Source organism: Colletotrichum jinshuiense, chromosome 8 (genome assembly GCF_051148585.1).
Source record: "Colletotrichum jinshuiense chromosome 8, complete sequence".
In the NCBI taxonomy this organism is placed as follows: Eukaryota; Fungi; Ascomycota; class Sordariomycetes; order Glomerellales; family Glomerellaceae; genus Colletotrichum; species Colletotrichum jinshuiense.
This window is the reverse complement of record NC_139315.1, coordinates 1,183,255-1,203,090: the sequence shown is the minus strand read 5'-3', so window position 1 is coordinate 1,203,090 and position 19,836 is coordinate 1,183,255. Positions and strand designations below refer to the sequence as shown.

At 50.3% G+C, this 19,836-nt stretch overlaps 5 protein-coding genes across 5 annotated transcripts; 2 read left to right on the top strand and 3 right to left on the bottom strand.

Moving 5' to 3' along the window:
* Positions 1-3,094: 3,094 nt before the first annotated feature.
* Positions 3,095-4,444, bottom strand: EsH8_VIII_000343 (uncharacterized protein; the record flags this gene model as incomplete). Its single annotated transcript, XM_083269385.1, has 5 exons — positions 3,095-3,187; positions 3,265-3,561; positions 3,613-3,711; positions 3,776-3,831; positions 3,886-4,444. 5 exons carry the CDS (start codon positions 4,442-4,444, stop codon positions 3,095-3,097), a joined length of 1,104 nt encoding a protein of 367 aa, XP_083129153.1.
* Positions 4,445-7,618: 3,174 nt separating this feature from the next.
* EsH8_VIII_000342 (epoxide hydrolase family protein) lies at positions 7,619-9,034 on the bottom strand (the record flags this gene model as incomplete). Its single annotated transcript, XM_083269384.1, has 4 exons — positions 7,619-7,806; positions 7,860-8,196; positions 8,261-8,856; positions 8,911-9,034. The coding sequence occupies 4 exons, from the start codon at positions 9,032-9,034 to the stop codon at positions 7,619-7,621; spliced, it is 1,245 nt and encodes a 414-aa protein (XP_083129152.1).
* A 1,585-nt stretch (positions 9,035-10,619) lies between these two features.
* On the top strand, positions 10,620-11,914 carry EsH8_VIII_000341 (metallophosphoesterase family protein; the record flags this gene model as incomplete). Its single annotated transcript, XM_083269383.1, has 2 exons — positions 10,620-10,800; positions 10,863-11,914. The coding sequence occupies 2 exons, from the start codon at positions 10,620-10,622 to the stop codon at positions 11,912-11,914; spliced, it is 1,233 nt and encodes a 410-aa protein (XP_083129151.1).
* A 4,389-nt stretch (positions 11,915-16,303) lies between these two features.
* On the top strand, positions 16,304-17,385 carry EsH8_VIII_000340 (uncharacterized protein; the record flags this gene model as incomplete). The annotated part of the gene is made up of 5 exons (XM_083269382.1): positions 16,304-16,345; positions 16,413-16,571; positions 16,634-16,740; positions 16,820-17,136; positions 17,198-17,385. The coding sequence occupies 5 exons, from the start codon at positions 16,304-16,306 to the stop codon at positions 17,383-17,385; spliced, it is 813 nt and encodes a 270-aa protein (XP_083129150.1).
* A 766-nt stretch (positions 17,386-18,151) lies between these two features.
* Positions 18,152-18,649, bottom strand: EsH8_VIII_000339 (uncharacterized protein; the record flags this gene model as incomplete). The annotated part of the gene is made up of 1 exon (XM_083269381.1): positions 18,152-18,649. The coding sequence occupies one exon, from the start codon at positions 18,647-18,649 to the stop codon at positions 18,152-18,154; it is 498 nt and encodes a 165-aa protein (XP_083129149.1).
* Between the last annotated feature and the right edge of the window lie 1,187 nt (positions 18,650-19,836).

The following is a 19,836-nucleotide window of genomic DNA, read 5'->3' as shown; positions in this document are numbered from 1 at the left end:
GAAATCCTCGATAGGCTGGGCAAGGCCGGTTGGTTTACCAAGCTAGATCTAAAAGACGCATACCACCGGGTGCGTATCCGCCCAGGAGACGAGTGGAAGACGGCGTTCCGGACGCGGTACGGCCACTTTGAGTACCGGGTTATGCCGTTCGGCCTAGTAAACGCGCCGGCTACCTTCCAGGCGTACGTCAACAACGCGCTGGCAGGGTTGGTAGACATCACTTGTATTGTTTACTTGGACGATATCTTGATCTTCACGAGGGACCGGGAAGATCATGCGGCAGCCGTCCAGACGGTACTCAGCCGGCTAGACGCCGCTGGCCTATACGCCAACCCGGAGAAGTGTGTGTTCCACACACAAACCATCGATTTCCTGGGGTTCGTGGTATCGCCAGAGGGAGTAGCGATGGAACCAGACCGTGTGGACGCCATCGCGAAGTGGCCGGTGCCCAGCAGCGTTAAAGACATCCAAGTCTTCCTGGGTTTCACGGGGTTCTACAGGAGATTTATCAGGAATTACTCTAAGGTATGTGCCCCTCTAACTGACAGGCTTGCAGACAAGGCAAAGGGGGAGCCGGTGATGACCGCCACCGCGACGGAGGCCTTCTATAAGCTGCGAATCCTGTTCACAAAGGCCCCGGTGCTACGCCACTTCGACCCACGGCTCCCCACCCGCGTGGAAACGGACGCATCGAACTTTGCCATCGGCGGTGTCCTTTCTCAGCTCCAAGACGGGGCATGGGGGCCTGTTGCGTTTCTATCCCGCAAACTACGAGGGGCGGAGCTCAGATACGGGGCCCCGGAAGCCGAGCTACTGGCCATCCGAGAGGCGGCCCTACACTGGAGGCAGTACTTGCTGTATACACAGCATAAGGTCACGTTCCTCACCGATCACTTAGGGCACCGGTACCTTGCTGCCAAGCCCCAACTCAACAGCAGGCAGGCGAGACTGCTGCAGGACCTATCCCTATTCGACTTCGAAATCGACTATCGGCCAGGCAAGGATAACGCGGCGGACGGACTGTCCCGCCGGCCGGATCATCGCCCTACGCAGGGGGAGGAGCAGGAGGCCAACAACGCATTCCTAGACGACTTCCTCGGACGATTCAGGGGTACAACGATCCACGCGGTCCGCTGCAATACCACTGAAGAAGGGGAGGGCCCGCTAGCAATGCCTGAGCAACTCGAACAGAGCCTTGAGGAGGGGATCAAAAGGGCGCAAGGCGATGAGGGGGCCTCCCTGCCGACGGCCGGGAACCTGGGACCCAACTGGTCGCGCGACAGCGAGGGTTATCAACGATATAAAGGGAAGCTGGTTGTGCCAGACGGCCACGCAATACGACTCCAGATACTGAAAGCATTCCACGACGAGCCAACAAGTGGCCACCTGGGAGTAACTCGCACCCTTAAACGTATGGGCCGAACCTTCTTCTGGAAATCGATGAGGAAGGATACGAAGGAATATGTGTCTACATGCGCCGTCTGCCAGCGGATTAAGCCACGGCACCACTTGCCATATGGGAAACTGGCACCACTACCGGTACCCAGCCGCCCATGGGAGCACATAACCCTAGACTTTATCACCAAGCTACCAACGTCGAGGGGGTTCACTGGCAAAACGTACAACAGCATACTGGTGGTAGTTGACAGGCTTACGAAATACGCCCTCTACCTCCCGACGAGGGACACACTCACGGCTGATGAGCTGGCGACTCTCCTAGTTAACAACGTATGCCTACGATACGGGATACCGGAGGCGATGATCTCGGACCGCGGATCCCTATTTACGAGCCGATTCTGGGCGGTGGTGTGCCACCTGCTGGCTGTCAAGAGGAAACTGAGCACAGCATACCACCCGCAGACAGATGGGCAGACGGAACGGCAAAACCAGAACGTTGAACACTTCCTGCGGGCGTTCTGCAACCTCGACCAAGACGACTGGGCGCAATGGCTGCCTATGGCCGAATTCGTGTACAACACGTCCTGGCATAGCGCCACCCGGGTACCACCGGCGGAGGCCCTGATGGGCTATACGCCGAAGGGGCCGAACGACGCAGTGGTAGTCGGGCCACAACCGCACGAAGTTCCATCCGCGCGGGCGCGGGTACAGCAACTGCAGAGCCGGCGGGAGGCCATACAGGCCTTGCTGAAAGTAACAGGCGAATCGTACGCCAAGTGGTATAATAAACGGAGGAAGGATATCGAGTTTGCTGTCGGCGAGAAAGTACTACTGTCAACTCGGCACATTAAGCAGAGGCGACCCTCAAAGAAGCTGTCAGACAAGTTCCTAGGGCCATTCGCGGTGACCCGGGTAGTCAACGGGGGCCGGGCGTACGAACTAGACGTAGGGACGAGGTATAGAATTCACAACGTCTTCTCACCCTCCCAACTCGAGAAATTCCACGGCATAGAGGAATCGCCGCGGGACGTTCCAATTGACGATACCGAAGAGGATATCTACGAGGTGGAAAGGGTGGTTGGTCATAGGGGGCCGCCACGCAACCGATGGTACCTTATTAAATGGAAGGGTTATAAGGACGAGGAAAACTCTTGGGAACCTCAAAGGAACGTCGCCGTGGAACTTAGGACGGAATATGAGGCTCGAGTAACTGGGGAGCCAGCGGGGAGCCACCGGGGGTAAGGGGAGGGACCTCACATGCAGGCGGAGCCAAAAAGCCGATTCCCAGACCTCTCAGCCGGGGCACCTAACGGCTACAGATGGAGAAAGACCAAAATAAAGGGTCCCGTTGGTAGAGAGGCAGCAGGGAGGCACCAGGTGTAAGAAGGGGGCCCCCTAAGCAGGACGAGGAAAAAATGCAATTCAGGGCCCTAGGAGGCATACCTTATAGGTATAATCACATTTAGGGGAGAAAAAGGAGGTAAAGTCACTAGAGAGGCACCGGGGAGGCACTGGAGGTCAGGAGGAGACTCGGCACGCCGGCCGGTTAAAAATCATCATTCAGGCCCTTTGGCCAGGGAGCATAATGGCCGTAAGGCCGGAGCAAGCTCGGAAAAAGAAAATCTAGAAACAACAGACGGGAACCACCGGGGAGGCACCGGGGGTAGCGAAGGGGAGCACCCAGGCGTCCCCACCCCTAGGCATCGAAAAATTCGGACTCAAGCTGGTTCTCGATCTCCTCGTCGTCGTCGAGGGCCTGGCCATGCTCGGAGTCGAGATCGGAGGCATGCTGAAACGAAAATTAGAGACATACGGCATAGGATTAGGGGGGAGGCACCGGGGAGGCACCAGGGGACCATCACTTACCACACGGGAATAGGTAACACCCCACTCTCCGAAGAGAGTTCGAAGAGAACGAATCTCCTCCGTCTGGGCCTTGACGGCCTCGGTGTGGGCCAGCTGGGCATCCACTAACTCTCTGGTGGCGCGGACCTGCTTCCTTGCGGCGGAGGCGGTCTCCTTCATGGCCTCGACCTTCTCCCGGCGGAGCAGCCACTCCTCCTCGGCCTCCTCGGCCTTGCGCTTGTGGTCGGGCTTCTTGACGTTCTCGGCCTTGCGCTGAAGGGCTTTTTTGCCAGCAAGCTGGGCTTTCTTATTGGAGTCCTACCGGGGGGTCAGCGGGGAGGCACCGGGGACCTGCTGGATGGGACTTACGAGTTCAAGGCGCCAGGCGGCGCGGGGATCGGACTCAGTACGTAGCTCCTCAAAAATATTCTTGAGGGCGATGGCGGCGGAGGCGGTGGTACGGTTACCCTACGGAGAGTCAGCGGGGACCCAACCACAGGGGTGGTTGCCCCAGGGGAGGGAGATGACTTACCTGGACGCATTCCTTGCTGCGCATACCGTAGCAGCGGGCGCATTTGTTGCTGGCAGCTAAAAACGGATTAGCAACAACAGGAGACCACTGGGGAGGCACCGGGGACCTACAGGTGGACTCCGTGCAGCGGGGGAGGGGATCGACGCCTGCGTTGGGCGCGTCAGGGTTCCAAGTCACCATCTGCCGGAGGCAGCGGCAGCAGGGCACGGTGCGAACCACGGCATCGAAGCCCTCGATGTCGTCCTCGTCGTCGGACAACTGGAGAGGCACCAGGGGGGCGTCGGCGGCCGGACCGCCAGGGGGGGCAGGGCCCGAGGTATTTTTGCCCTTCGAGGTGGGCTTGGCGACGACGGCGGGCTTGGCGGCCACGACTTTGGGAGCGGGGGCCTGGGAATTGTCGACCGGGGGGGCGACCACCGGGGAGTCGTCGGCGGGGGGATCGGCGGGAGCAGCGGCTGCGGCGGCGGCTTTGGCCTTGGCGGCGGCAATGACGGCGGCGGTCTCGGCGGCGCCAGGAGTAAGGAGGGGGGGGAGGGGGAGTTGAGCCGGGGGGTCGCCGGGGGTGGCCTTCTTCCTGCCTCCCCGACCCTTGCGAGTCTGGGGTTGGAAGGTGGCCGCGGCAGGGCCCGCAGGCGGGGCAGGGACGTCGGGGGTCTGCTTGGGGGGCATGGCGGCGGGGAGGGAGCTGGTGCTGCTGCTGTTGTTGCTACTGCTGCTGCTGTTGTTGGTGGTGGTGGCGGCGCAGCGAAAAAACGGCGCAGAAAAACGAATTAATAGAGGTTGTAGAAAAGAAGAAAAAGAAGAAGCGGAAGAGGTGGAAGAAGTAGAGGAATCCCCACTTAGCAGGCGCAACAGAAAAGGAAGGAGCCTGCTGCCGCCAGGAAAAGGGGTATACTGGCTATACAGGGGAGGGGAGCACCAGGGAGGCACCGCAGCCCTCCCCCTCGATTCACAGCCCTGACAATCGGATCGCCTCCGCCAGGCGGAGTTGGGGTTAACAGCCCAACCAACACGCGTAAAAATAGGGCGGTTAGTCCAAAGAGACCCTGGAACAAAGGACTACCACTACAAGGAGGACCAACCCCTACAGGAAGGATAAAGGAGGGCCAACAACCGGGAAGGTGCTCGACTTTACTCGAGGATGAGGGGATGGCGCAGGGGGAATCACCCGGGAGGCACCGGTGGGGGAGGGCCCACCACCGGAGCCGGACGGCATCGCCAGGCGGACAGGAGTCCCTACCAGCGGGAACAGTGGTCCCCGCTAGAGGAGCGGGGGCCAGGGAGACTGTACCTAGCCGGAGGATGGGCGGGGGTCCGCCAGGGGCGGACCAGCCTATCTGGCCGAGCAGGCGCTGGTAGAACGAGTGTAGAATGCGGATTAACGGACGGCTGGGGAGACGACCGTTGATCCCGCACCTACAAAGCCCGGGGGAGGTTCCCAGACCTCCCTCGAGATGCAGACGGGAGGCAGGGTCACCGGGGGCCACCAACCGGTCAGGGACCGATGGCGGTACCCGGCCCTGAGGGCAGGGCCTACGGGGAGGGGGGATCGTGTCAGGGGCGCGGGCCGGGAGAGGGGTGCCGGGGAGGCACCGGGGACCCACCGGGGTCCGGTACGGGGAATAGTTGATCCGGAGCGGGGATAAAGGCGCCGTACGGGCGCCACAGCTGTAGAGAAGGCAGATTCGAATGACAGTCACACCCAATACCTACGTGCTAGTCGCTAACCTCTTCACTCGGTACTAAGACACCTGACAATATCCCTGTCACACTCTACAGTGAAGCAGTCAGCAGCATCGTCTTCGCGCCGCAAAACTTCAACGATAGGGCCCAAGACGGCGACTTGTTGAACAGAAGATGGGTTGTGGTTAACCAGACATCCGGTGAACTTGAATATGACTCATACGGTGTCGAGTTGCCGTCGCAATGCAAAGTGGAATTTTCTGAACCTGTCTCCGGCATTAAGAAGAATGAAGAGGCATAAAGAATGAGGGTGCAACCTCAATTAGTCCCGCAGTATTCTTTTTTGGAAATACGATAGAAAGCCTAAGAACAATGCTAGACAAACAAGGCTAATACATATTTCCATTACCACGTTGTGAAACTAGACATTCAAGAACTCCAAAGTTGCATGGTATTCAGTTAGCTCTCAGGCTCCATTTGGCATCCAATTCGGATCTGCAAGCTCAACGCCATCTGGAACAAATCCTGGTGCAACTGTAGCATATGGTTAGATCAGCTGGCAAGTCCGATGAATGGAGGGGACACATACCAGTCGTCCCCACAAGCGTCCAACTACCGTGGCTACGGGCTCTTTGCCATTGGTTCTTCGCAACCACTACTTGCGGTTTTTGATGATTGAAAACGTCCGGGCCAAGTACCAATTCTTGCGCTGGCTTTCCATCGTCGTACGACAAAGATAGAGTAAGGGGTGCCCCTGCGTAGTAATGCCATATCTCTGCGGCATCGACACGGTGCCAGATAGAATTGCCGACTGACTCTTCTAAAAGATAGTAGATGGCTGTGCTGACGGAACGATTGTTGGTTGTATCGGCGTCTTGAAAAGTCTGAGTGAAATATCCCTTTTCTTCATTCGGAACTAGTCCAAGCTTGTCGACCACTTCCTGCGCGGTGCGCTTTTCGATTAGACACCGGTTACCAGCCGCTGCTACAACGCACTGTGCCCAAAAAGCAAGTGTGCTGAAAGCACTGAAAATCTGAAAATAAAACATACTAATTCACGTCAAACTATGTTTTCGGAATGAAGGGATGAGTCGATGTAAGAAATCTCACGGGGCAGGCACACATATATATATGATGGTCAGATTAGGCTGTAAGCACTACTCTGATCAGGTTGGCGTGCTTACATATCTTACATTATCTTGTGTTACATTTCACATTACATTAAGTCAATGAAGTCATACTTTGATGACTGAGTTTTATTTCACTGGCAAGGAGATTCAATGGAATCCAGCGTTAGGAGGAGGCAATCCAAGACAGTGTATGCAGTTTTAATGGCACAGTACTATCAACATGTTCCAACTCTTGCCAGCAGCCCAGTGTGGGAATTTCGGTTTCATTAAAGGTGCCGAGGAATCTTCCTTTAATACTGAAAAGTAAAGGTTCAGAGACATTATATGGGTAATGAACGTTGCAATCCAAACTCTCAAAGAAACACAACTACATTTCACACAATGCGTGTCCCAAACATAGAAAAAATGCGTCTCCTAACGGGGCGTAAACGAAGTCATGGCGGGCATTGTGTACCCAATTCGGAGACTTAGGTCGAAAAATTACGACCCCACCTCCAGCTATCTCATCCCTTCTTTGCCAATGGTGGCAGCACGGCCTCATTCACCCGGCAGGGGACGAGGGAGGAGTGTTACTTTGGCCTGCCACCGTAGTAGTGAAACCGAGAACACACGTCCTAAAGAAGAAGTTTTGCAGGGGTTTAATCTTAGAGGACTTTTTGTCGCAAGGTAAATATAAGCCTTTCCGAACGGAAGGCATAGCTCTGCATGATTATCCGCACGGCGTATGTAATTTCAACATGGGGTTGATCTGACAGAACAGAGGTAAGGTATTGTAAGGTACGTACAAGTGTTACTTTAAATAAATCCAAATGGCTGGCAAGAGTTTAAACTGATGTTATTGTGTACTTCTGCGCTTATCAGTTCACTTTTCTTTTCCCCCCAATGTTCTCAGCAGTAGAAGCCAAAAAAATATCAGATTCTTTTCTGGTTTTTATTATGACAATCCAAAACATAAAAGTGTTTTTCTTGCGATGCTCCATCTCCTGTTATCCAAAAACACGCCCCGGCCTGTATCACTCTATCATCTTCCTCACGACAGATACTCAGGTCGAACGCGGGAATTCATGGGGTTGAAAGAGAGCCGCAAGCCTCCGGATGCATCAGGCGTGCTCTCCAAGTTCTTATGGCTCTTCCAGGCTTGGTTCGCTAGATCACGCACATCTTGCATCAAGCCATCTGGATGTTCCAGGGCTGCAAAATGACCCGCATCATCGCGCTCTATTGGTCTAATTAGTATTGGAAGAAATGCATGCTGATTCATCGATTGGTACCTCTGTAGAACACTAAGTTTCCTGTTCTCTCCACTGCTCGTTTGGACGCGGGTTCTGTGTCCCAAATGAAGGATGTGTACCCAAAAGGCACCTTGATCTGGTTTTCCTCTTTCATCGCAAACTCGGGAAATTTGTCATGGGTTGGGCCCTCATAGTACGGAAGAGTTGAAGGAAGGATACATCCGGTGAAGTAATAGAGTGAAGCTGTAGTTAAAATTGCCTTCGTCCAGAAAGGTTTGGCCTGGTTCTCAGGATTTGCAGCCTCATTGTATTTCTCACCAACCCACATCAGGATACCCATAGGATTATCGTGCAGTGCAATTCCAATGGTGTGCGGCTGTTAATTGAAGAATGTTAGCTTCCGTGCTGTGAATGATGCGGTTGTATCGGGAGAATCGTACCCGGGTTCTCATAGTAACAGCATAGCCCATGTGGTTCTGCAGCCAGTTTTCATTTCTCTCAGCAACCCTCTTCTCTCTTTCCGTGTACTCCACACCTGACGGCATTGAACCGGGTGCAAAGTTGCAATGCACTAGTTTGCAAGATTCGGTGTACTTTGATCCCAGTTCACGTCCGACAAAGTGGCCCCAGTCGCCGCACTGAACCATATACTCATCATATCCAAGTTTTTTCATGAGTTTGTCGAAAATCCTGGCGTTATCTTGGAGCTTCCATCCCGAACGCGGGGGCCAGGATGACCAGCAAAAGCCCGGCATACTAGGTGCCACAACATGGAACGAGGGGTCATCCGGGTTGCTGGGGTGAGACAAAGGCCCCCAGACCTGACTAAACTCCCAGAAAGACCCGGGCCAACCATGAACAGCAAGTAATGGTATTGCTTTCGAGTCTTCTGACCGAGCATGTACGAAATGGATCTTGAGATCTTCGATGGTAGCAATATAGTGAGGCACCTCGTTCATCTCCTTCTGTACCGTATACCAATCGAAAGAGTTTGTCCATGTATTGTACAACCTCTCGGCCCATTCGTACTCGGGACCTATACCTTATCGTCAGCTTTATAAAACCATTCAAGATTTTTCAGGTCATCTACCATAGTTTCCACCTGCATCTGGTACAACAGGGCGTCCCGGGAGCCTCGTATCCTGAAGCTTGCGCTTCAATCGCTCAATTTCTTCTCGAGAGATTTCGACCTGGAAAGCTTCGATGTCTGACATGATTAATTCGAGTTAAGAAACGGACTGGAATTAGTGTGCTGGACCAAGCGAGTATTGAGAGAACCTGTCTGAATATACTTAAGCTCCTCTCAAGAATATCGGATGAACACATGTCTGATGGGGCCACAACCGAGGTGTGGTATACCGGTAACTCTGTTGCAGTCGCTCCGACTACCGGTAGGGTTGAAACATGGCACACGGACAGACACGGATAATTTATTTATGATGTCACCATCCTTCTTTCTAGCCAACAGCACCAAACATCTGTCATTACTCTTGCACAAGTCAAAGCTATGAATTTAGGTCAAAGCAAACTATATGGCAGCCTTGGCAACTTGAACTATGATCTGGATGTTTTGATGCTTGTTTTAAGAGTCTGATCAGCTGAATGACTGTGAGTCAAATGCCTTCCAAGTGAAGCCTTCACGATCACGAAGGCTGTAAGCCTCAAAATCTTCACCTTAGATTTGGGCAGTTCTGACGGAGCCAGGGGTTCCTGACAAGACATTGCCGTCGGTTTTTGCAGGATATTCTCCAATTTTCAATTCCAAATTATCGAGACGATGAGGCCCTGACGTAGACTTTAGTGGGATGCGATTTGTTCATTCTGTTGTCGTTGCCACTCAGTGCCAAAAAAACATGACTGCGCAATCACACGACTGCAGTCGCAAATTCGTTAAAGTGCTTTAACACGTGTTTAGCAGACTGAAAGATGACCATCTCCATATTCTCTCGATTTTCGATCATGGCCTGTCGGCTGAAAACACTATAAGCTTGGATCTCTAGAATTTTGAATAGCTGTATTCAATAATACAGGCTTCCTAAGACACCATGGGTAGATGTTGCTACCGCCCGTAATTTTTTCAGATGGGCCCAAGGGTTGACAAGACCAATCGAGTAATTCAAACAGCGCCGTCCAAATATAAAATACGAGGACTCATCAACTAAAATGATCAAAGAATCCAGTGAACCGAACAAGCGGATAGCTCTTTTTGACACTCAGACGGAGGAGGGCGTGGGGTGCTACGCAAGACTTCTTTTCTCCACTTTTTATCGCACCAAGAACAGAAAACACCCTGCCGCTAGAGACCTCCTGATCAAAGCGCCAGGGGCTAGTGTTTTTGAAAGAAGTCAACGACTGGCAGCTCTAGGTCCTTGATGCACAGATGGCCCGGACCGTCTGAATTATCAAATCGGATAAGTCAGGCATTGATTTGCACCAAAGCCGGTCATAATAAATGCGACATCAAGCACATTACCGTAGGACAGCGTCGTCGACAAATGAACTCAATGTTTACCTGGGTGCTTTCAGTCAAAAATAACATACTGTACACGCCCACTATATTTCCTTACAAAGCTTATAACCCAGGCAACTGATGCTTTGGGTGTGCCCTGCGTAACTTCTGCGCGTTTTGTGCCCTTCGACGGCCCAGGTTGCAGTCGTGAAACTCTGTCCCAACCATAATCGACCGAGCTCATGTAACGCATCAGATGATGGTATCATATATAAGACTGAGACAGTTCAAACGAAACAACTTTTTGAATTATTTTAAATGTGCATGTTTCAGAGAACAATTTGAAGAAAATGGCCTCCAGAAAGACGATCAGCCTCTATCTGTCAGTAATCCTGTTTGCCGGATTTTCGCACCAGGCCCCAACGTTGGAGAGACGACAGACATCAGGCAACAGAGCTTCAGCACCGTTGCAATTCAGTCAAAATGGGACTTTCAAGATATCTATATTCGAAGACTTACACTTTGGAGAAAGTAAGTTCCTATTTGAAATTAGTAGAAACGAATACACGATTTGACTAATACCTCTTTCTTAGACGCCTGGGAGGCATGGGGTCCTGCCCAAGATATCAAAACTGTCCGGGTTATCAACACCGTACTCGACGCTTCCACTCCGGATCTGGTAGTTTTGAATGGTGATCTCATTACTGGAGAGAATGCGTACTTGGAAAACGCCACATTCGTCCTCGACCAAATTGTTAAGCCAATGCTTGACCGCAACCTCCCATGGGCCAGTACATATGGCAACCATGATTATCAATTCAATCTGACTGGAGGCGACATTCTTGCACGGGAGGAACAGTGGCCAAACGCTCGCACTCAGAAGATGGTCTCCGGATCCAACGCTGGATTCACCAATTATTACTTGCCCGTATACGCATCCGATTGCACAAACGATAGCTGCGCACCGGAGCTCCTGCTTTGGTTCTTCGACAGTAGAGGTGGCATGCAATACCTGCAGAAAGATTCCTTGGGAAAACAGATCGGGCAGCCCAATTGGGTCGACGAGAGCGTCACCTCCTGGTTTAAGTCGACAAACTCCGACTTAGCCAAAAAGCATAACAAAGACATTCCTGGAATATCTTTTGTGCACATCCCACCCAAGGCCTCTGCAGCCATTCAATCCAAAGGGATCGATCCCCAAAAGGAGCCCGGCATCAACGATGATTCTCCGCTGTCATACCAGGCTCAAGGATGGTGTTCCGATGGAAGTAACAAGCCCTCTTGTGACTACGGCGGTCAAGACACCGCATTCATGCAAACGATCGCTGGGAGTGCAGGAATGATTGGCGTTTTCAGCGGCCATGATCACGGCAACAGTTGGTGCTACAAGTGGAAAGGCGCCGTCGATGGCCTGACCGTCGAGGGGACGGGCGTCAACTTGTGCTTCGGCCAGCGCTCGGGCTACGGAGGGTATGGGAACTGGATCCGCGGCTCGAGACAGCTTTCTGTTACACGGGAAAAGCTGGGTAGGGGTGAGCTTGACACCTGGATTCAACTGGAATCCGGAAATGTTGTTGGCTCGGTCACGCTAAACTCTACCTATGGCGAGGACCGATATCCTGTCACTCCCAATGACAGAACTTGAGCAGGACTAGTGTCCGTGTGTTTGTTCTCCGTCCTCTACCGGACTTCCGAATACTGAGGGCCGTGCCGAAGTGACCCAGGAAATGACAACTTTGTCATTGGGGTGCAGCCGGACTACCCGTCCTGAAATAGCGTGGGTAGCGTGGGTAGCGTGGGTAAAGTGGGTGAGCAGTGCGAGCAGGTGTCAACATTGACCCAAAATCCGTTGGTATCGTAACCACATGGGACGATCCCTCGTGCGGATGCAAGAGACGCAATATCTCTTCGAGTACATTTATTAGCATGTTGAAGCCAGCTATAAATGCACCCGGGTCTGCAAAGTCAGCACATTCGTCGATTCTTTAGCAGTCATCAGTTTTATTCCCATAGCGAACAAGCCTTGGAGGAAGTAGTTTAATTTAATATAGAAGAAGTCCCAGGATAACAGGCTCAAGCAGAATATAAGCCAAGGTATCCCAGTTCTTATCTATGAGCATATAGTAAGGCGTTTCGCAGATTTTTGCGCATTTTGCGCATTTTTCCACCATTTTTTAAAATACTCAAATGAGGAAAGAGACAATAGACACAGGTAATTCCAAGAAACGCTGGGGGGGATGATCTTTAGGCAAAGTCAAATTGTGTTTGCAATTTTGAGGTGGAAGCCAGTTGATCTATCAGGGTTCAAGCCTGATTTAGCAGTGCATAAGAAGTAAATTTTTGTTTGTCTGGTAGATCAGATACCGGAGACTGCAGACGTTGAACCTCTGGCCGTCTTGCCAACCCAATATAGCCCACAACGACTGGCAGCAATACTTGAGACTCCTCAATCCTGTTTGATTGTTCAGCGAGTCTGTATTTGTTTCGGACAATCTTCAAGAGTCGCCCTACAAAAGTTTGTCTATGTGTGTTTGGTACTTCCTCAATTCAAAATGAGAGCGCAACATCTTTGTCTTTACTCCAGGAACTTGCCCTCCGGATCAACAACTTCTATTCTGGTCCTTCTATGAAATGTAACCCTGCTTCTTGAGTTTTTGTTTTTAGGTTTCTATCTATGTCTAGGCCAAAGAAGGGGGTTAGGGATATAACTGTTCTTTTACATGGTTCCAGAGAAAGCCGGTACTACCTAGGTGCTACCACCTGATAATACCGACATTGGGGTAGTGCTCGTATAACGTTGTCTTTATGGCTTCCAAGCAGTCTTGCTTACGGAAATGCTCCAGATCGGGCCAGCCATGCTGATGATAAATGTCCTGTAGGATTTCTACCATGTTGTCGTGGTCTGGGCCGGTCTTGTTGTAGACGTCTAAGACGGCTAGTGGGCTGATTGGGATGAATCGCAGTTCACGGAACTGGTCCTTGAGCATCTCGAAGAAATCCCCCACGGCCCAAGCAGGGGCGTTGGCTCGCCAATCTGCCTCATTTTCCGGTGCATAATCGTAGGCGTCGTCCTCAATTTGTTTGTGTGCCGAAGGACCGTTTTTAATTTCATCTGGGCATTCAGGCCAGTGTATGATACCCAAATTGGTATATAGGGTTGGTTTCCTCGCCCAACGCGAGGCCAATAACGTGGGCAGGTACGTCATGGCAAATTTCGACGCCTTCCGAGAACATTTTCCAGGCTTCACCCCTCGACCTGCCACGCTGAATTGAGCTGCCGTTGAACTGCCAGTCGGCTAAGAAACAATTGGCTGCACCATGGGGCTTGTCATTGTCGTCGCTGGGCTCGCGGATATATGGCAGTTGCTGAAGTAGGGATATTACCTCGTCGGTCTTTCCAAGTCCTCTCATGATTTCTGTAGTGATAGTTGGCCAGCCTCCTTCAGGCGGCTCAAGTATAGCTGTATTTGGAAGGTACATCTGACTGAGAAAGTCGTAGTAGCTACCGACCGCTGTAATACACTCCTCGCGTGAATAGCTAATGTCGTCAAGCTTGGGCATTTTGAAAGAGGTCGTAAGAAGTATGAACAGAAATAATAGATTCTGGTGACTAGGAGATATGAACTAGAGAAAGAAATTCAAACGGTGCGAGTATCTTCATACTTAAGTTGCGGTGGCAACTACAACACGGTTGGGGTGGGGTGCATGTATTTATCGTGGCTTGGTAAGGAACATCCATATATTATCAGAAGTATAGTTCTTTGCGAGCACTCGTGACCTGAGGTACCACTCCATCTCTGAATTTATTTGTTCCACAGCTATGGCAAGGAAACCAGCCGACGTAAAAGCTTCGTCATGAATAATATGACGGCACACTTTTTCAGAGCCATAGGTGAAGGAATCAGGGCATTTACTTATCTCCAGTGAACCAGATGCCAGAATAGAAACGGTCACAACTTTTAGAAATCAATGTAAGTCTACCCATTTCTCATCACTCTGATCTTATCTTCACCTATTCTGCCTTTCATCCTAGCTGAGTATGAAGCTGGCAATTCTTCTTCCTTTACTAGGGGTGAATGCTTCGTATTCTACCAACAGCAAAGAAAGCGTTCAGCTTAATCACACTGCGGCCGTGGACCTCGCGTTGCCGTTGTCTTCTGTAGGCCCCGACCCCATTACCACCAGTCCCGATCAATACGACTGCCCGCTGCCTTGCATGGATCAAACAAACCATACCACCTGGATGACATACTTTTATGTCGAACGTTTGCGCCGTTGCCACGAACCCATGCTTGTTCAACTTTCCATATCGGAACTTCTAGATGGACCAGCTTCCAACGTCTCTATTCACAGCTGCTTGCCTAGGAAAATACACCCGGCTACTCACTTGGATATTGACATGATGGCCCTAGTGGGGAATCTTGAGAAGGAAAAAACTCCTAAAGAGTCTGCCTCAGCTTGCGTGACTGGTGGCTCAGAAGTTAAACGCAATGTTCTGATTTCTCGTAACGCTGGAAATTCGCCATATCCCGCCGAGACTGCCGACTTACTTGCGCATGACAAAAGCAAAAACAAGATTCAATGGGAAAATGCCGATCAGTGTCGCATCTTCAAAGACGCTAAGTACCAACAAGCTCAGAACAGAAAATGCGAGGCAAGATGCAGTAAACAGCTCGAAAAAGCTAGGGAAGAGGGCAGAACATCCAATGCGTTCTGCCTGGGATTCTGGCCGATTGACAAACCTATTCCGTGGCAAGATTTCAATGGAATCAAAAGTGCCGTAGGGTATTGTCAATGTGACCATCCGCTGGTTAATGAAATAGCCGGAATCGTCTTAGAGGCTATGTCGCAGATTCCGCAGGTGAGTGATTTCTCGAACCATCCAAGAATGTAATCAGGAAGGAATAGCTGATTATCTGACACTAGATTGGATATCGGCCATGATGTCGATACTCAGGAGTGTGTTTGATATAAGTTTACAACGAACTCTTGTTGTGGATCAAACTATTGACTGCCCTAAAGTTCCAACATCTCTATTCACAGCAGTAAGACATAAGGCTGAAAAAATTAATTTGATTCTTGAATTAAGTCATGTTATCATCATCACCCGAGAAATTTAACGACTAAATTCTAATGTGGAGCTACTTAATGTGAGCTATATCTGCTGGCTTCCCCCTCTCCCTCCCATCCTCCATCATCATCGTTAATAGAATAGCCAATAACTAGCTTGAAGGGATTAGTAAGGAGATGCATTGAGTATTTGCTTTAGTGATATACAAAAAGATACCTGAAGATAGGTCAACAGAGCTTGGTTCTTGGTGATGAGACTTTCAACTCATGGGTTCATTTGGGGATTACTAAGGTGATGCATGCCACCCATCGTGTTCGGCCTAACGCTAGGCAACATCCAGCTTGCGGCAAGGAACTTGTTGAGAACCTGGCAGTAAGCTAACTCCAAAACCTTGCTCCGCCAACCATTTATTGCCCATATCCTCGAGGTGCATATGCAGCGCTCCTCAGCAGGCCTCATTATGCGATGACACCTTTTGTGAGACAACGATCAAATTAGTCTCTAGGGGGTTAGACGCACCATGAATACCAGCAAATATACACGTTCCTGCAATGTATTCTGGATCATTTGCAAAGATTACTAATCAGAAACACGTATTCACCAAAAGCAGTCCTATTGTGGGCGCTTAGATTGTGGAAGATCAGGGCCAGGGTTAACCAACACTGCATAGAAGTAACACAAGTGACCAATTAAATGCAAAGATATTTTCGGGTTGTCAAGAAAAGAAGCAGGAACTTTGCGTGTATACAGTAAGTATCGTCACATTGCCGTGAGGAGAAAAATTGGGACTGCATCATGCGACGTACTTGGAAACATGCAATCCACCAGTACAGCAGCAGTGTGCAGGATATAAGACTTGGCCTTCTCGTAGAATGAATATTGGCAAACTGATAATATTCAATGATCGTTATCAAGCCTCTCTCCTGACACACTTGATCGACATCGTCGCAAAGTTAATTCAACATGCCTTCTTATCTCGTAACTGGCGTAAACCGTGGCATCGGTGTATGTTCTGACGATCACCTTTCCCTGTTTTATGCCGATAAAGAGGGTCTAATGTAGTTGTGGGCAGTGGGAGTTCCTTCGCAATATCTCCGGTGATCCCAACAACACCATCATTGGCACCGTCCGCGACAAGGAGTCTGCCGAAAAGAAAATCGCCGATGAGCTTGGGAGTCGACCCAACCTTCACATCGTGGAAGTCGAGCTGGATAGTTTCGACAGCATTCAGGTAGGAATATTTTTCCAGTGTAATAGTTCTATCAATAGGTTAATCTGACATGACCGCCGTAGAAATCTGTAGACGTGGTCTCCAGGATCACTGGCGGCAAGCTCGATTACATCATTGCCAACGCAGCATACGTCTCGCCTTTCTCTGGCTGGTTGTCCATTGGAAAACTGTAAGTTCAAATCACAGTTCACTGAATCCTTTTCGATGGTCTTGTGGACAGTTATCATCTAACAATTCGCAAACGCCAGAGCGGAGTCTCCCAAAGAGCTTGAAGAGGACCTTTTGAAAAGCTTCAAGATCAACGTTGTAGGCGTCATCCATCTTTTCAACCTCTATTTGCCCTTGATTCTCAAGGGGGATGTCAAAAAAGTTATTGCCATAAGCTCTGGCATGGCTGATACTGATTTGGTAAACCAATACCACATCGACGTTGGCGCTCCTTACTCCATCAGCAAAGGCGCGATGAATGTTGCCGTGAGCAAGTTCAACGCTCAGTATGCCAAAGACGGCGTTCTTTTCTTGGGTATCTGCCCCGGAATAGTTGACACAGGACACAATGAGAACTGTAAGTTTGTATCGCCAAGTGACAACACTAACGCGCGACAATTAGCTGACGTCCATGGCAGTGAATGAGCTACAGATGGAGGGCGTGTTGAGAACAAGTGCCAAATTCAACGAGTATGCTCCAGGTGTCAAGCTTGCAACGCCGGAGGATTCCGTCAACGATGTTTTAAAGGTAATCTACGATTCTAGCCTGGAGAACGGAAGGGGGGGTGCCTTTATCTCTCACCTTGGCAGCAAGAGATGGTTATAAGTAACTCTACGCCCATGTCTTACGTTGGCGGGAAATACGCGAATGTCCCATAGTAGCCAGCACCTGCTTTCTGTTGCTACTGAGCTTGGTTGGAGACTACGGATTCTTGTTGGCAATACTACTGGAAACAGGCTAAGCTGGCAACATCCACATTTAAGCAAATAAAAGAAATGGCCAATACATGGTCAAAGAACTACATAAACCCTTCGTTGTCTCAGTCTATTCATTCAATAAAGTATTTGACTAAATCTGTCAGGCGATAGTACGGTAGCCAAGCATATGGTGTCAATTCGAGACCTTTAACGACGGCGAACCAATCAAAGCTGCTTCTTTGAAGAGACTGAGTTTCGTAGTTATGGTGACGGTTTTCGTTTATTCATTCTTGTTATTTATTGACACAATAAGGTAGAACTTGTGGTAGCAAAACGATGCCAAGAGAGAGAGTATCAAGTGATGGCAGAGACAAAGCCCAACCCTCATAGAGAACTGGTCTTAGCCAAGGACTTGGATATTTTGTGGTATACAGATGGTTAATTGTAAATCATATTTTGAAATAAGATTGGTTATCAAGCGCGCGAAAAGCCTGAGTCGAATTTGATTGCTGTTATGGAAGTACTAATATCTCTAGCTCGCACCTGTATCCAACTATTTACACCCAGACTTATTGCTCTCTTTCGTGCCGCTTCGCTCAATGCCTCTATATCTTGATGGATTGAAGACTAATATTTCGCGGTATTATTTCAGACATTAAATACGGTGATGTCTTTTAGCCCGATGTAACATGAAGGGGACCATTGCCGTCGTCAACTGGGCAACCGGGTCCGTCTGAATCAAACTCAACGGCACAGCTGGCGTCGATGCCAATAGCAATGCCGATAAATTCAGTGTCCTTCTGTTGCGTGCCGCTACCGAGCTGGTTCCCGTCGGAGGTACTGACATCACAGGTATCAGGGGAACCGCCAAAGTCCGACTTGCAATGGAACACGCGCGGAGTGTCCCAGCAGTCACCTTCTATGGTGAAGGTGCGTCCATTGCCGGTGTTGTAACAGGGAGAGTGATCGTCAGGGAAGGACTGATCATAGATGGCCTCGCCGGCGTCGTTTATGATCGCAAAGCCGCTGTAGTGGCCACTTTGAGAACCGCCGGCGGGACCGCTGATGGTCGAGAAGCTGCCGGAGGACCAGACGACTCGGAGATGTTCGGCGTAGGCAGTAGCAGAGATGCTCAAGAGCCCGAGGAAGAGGTTGCGGAGAGAGGAAGACATGATGAATTGGTTTGAGAGTGGGACTTGTATACTTCGTGATGACTAGAGGTTGAAGAGTGCAGAGTTGTTGTGATTGATAACCCTCTTCTCTATGGGTTTGGGAATGGATTTTATACTCACATTAGATGCCAAAGACTCCATGGAAGCCACGACCCCAGTCCATTAGACATCCTCGAAACTCAAAAATCTGATATCATTACTTCGAGCTTCCGATCAACTCACTTCGTTGCCTAATGTCTTTGTGGAGTTGAGCCTCCGCTAAAGGAATATTCCTGTTGCCTGCTCGCAGTAAATAATGGGGATGATTGACACTTGCGATGGGTAAAACTGGAGCGAAGTATCGGCGATCTTCATGGACTATAAACAGGAATAGGGCAGAGAATGAGAATGGAAATAAACTCGGGCGATGGAAAAGCTCCATGGTCCACAATATCCACTGCAGTTGCGGGTACAGCTGGTTAATGGCAGACTCAAGACCCGGGGAAGGATCGCGACCCTGGCTGTGCATCTGATTCTAAGTCAGAAACCGAGAAGTTGAAACCGAAAACAAGCTCAATAATTGATTAACAGGAATATGTCCGGGTTTTGGACTATCGATTCCAACTGGTGTAGTTTCCCCGGCAGCGCCAGGACGCAGGCACAACTGCCGGGTGGCACCGCCATGTTAACAGCAGCAAGACACAACGGCCATGGTTTTAGGTATCAGGTCTACAGCCAATGATGCTAACCAAATACAAGTTAATAATAGAGCCAGCAGTCTAAATTCCATAAGGTATATGTGGATACTCACAATACCGAAGGCATTCCTTTCGATATCCATATCGGCAACCTCCTATCAAAGCGCCTGAAGCTGCTCCCACTTTTCTGTCTGATTCGCTGGCTGACGGAGAGGCCCAGTGCACATACGGAAGACAGCCATTTCTGTCGCCAAAAGTAAGCCGCTGTGGTCATTTAAAACTAACTTATTCTGAGGGCATGACGTTTTGAAGCATTTGGCCATGGCAAGAAAGACAACGGGTATCTTGCATGCACCCAGGGTCGCATATTCCGCCCATGCTCAAAATAGTGCCTGGTGGAGAGTCGGTTTTTGCACGCAAGTCCTTGCTCTCATAAGATCGACGTTGAGTTAGGAACGATGCTACCTATTACGCATAGCCGCAGAATCCTTCGTGGCAGAGGGCATCCAG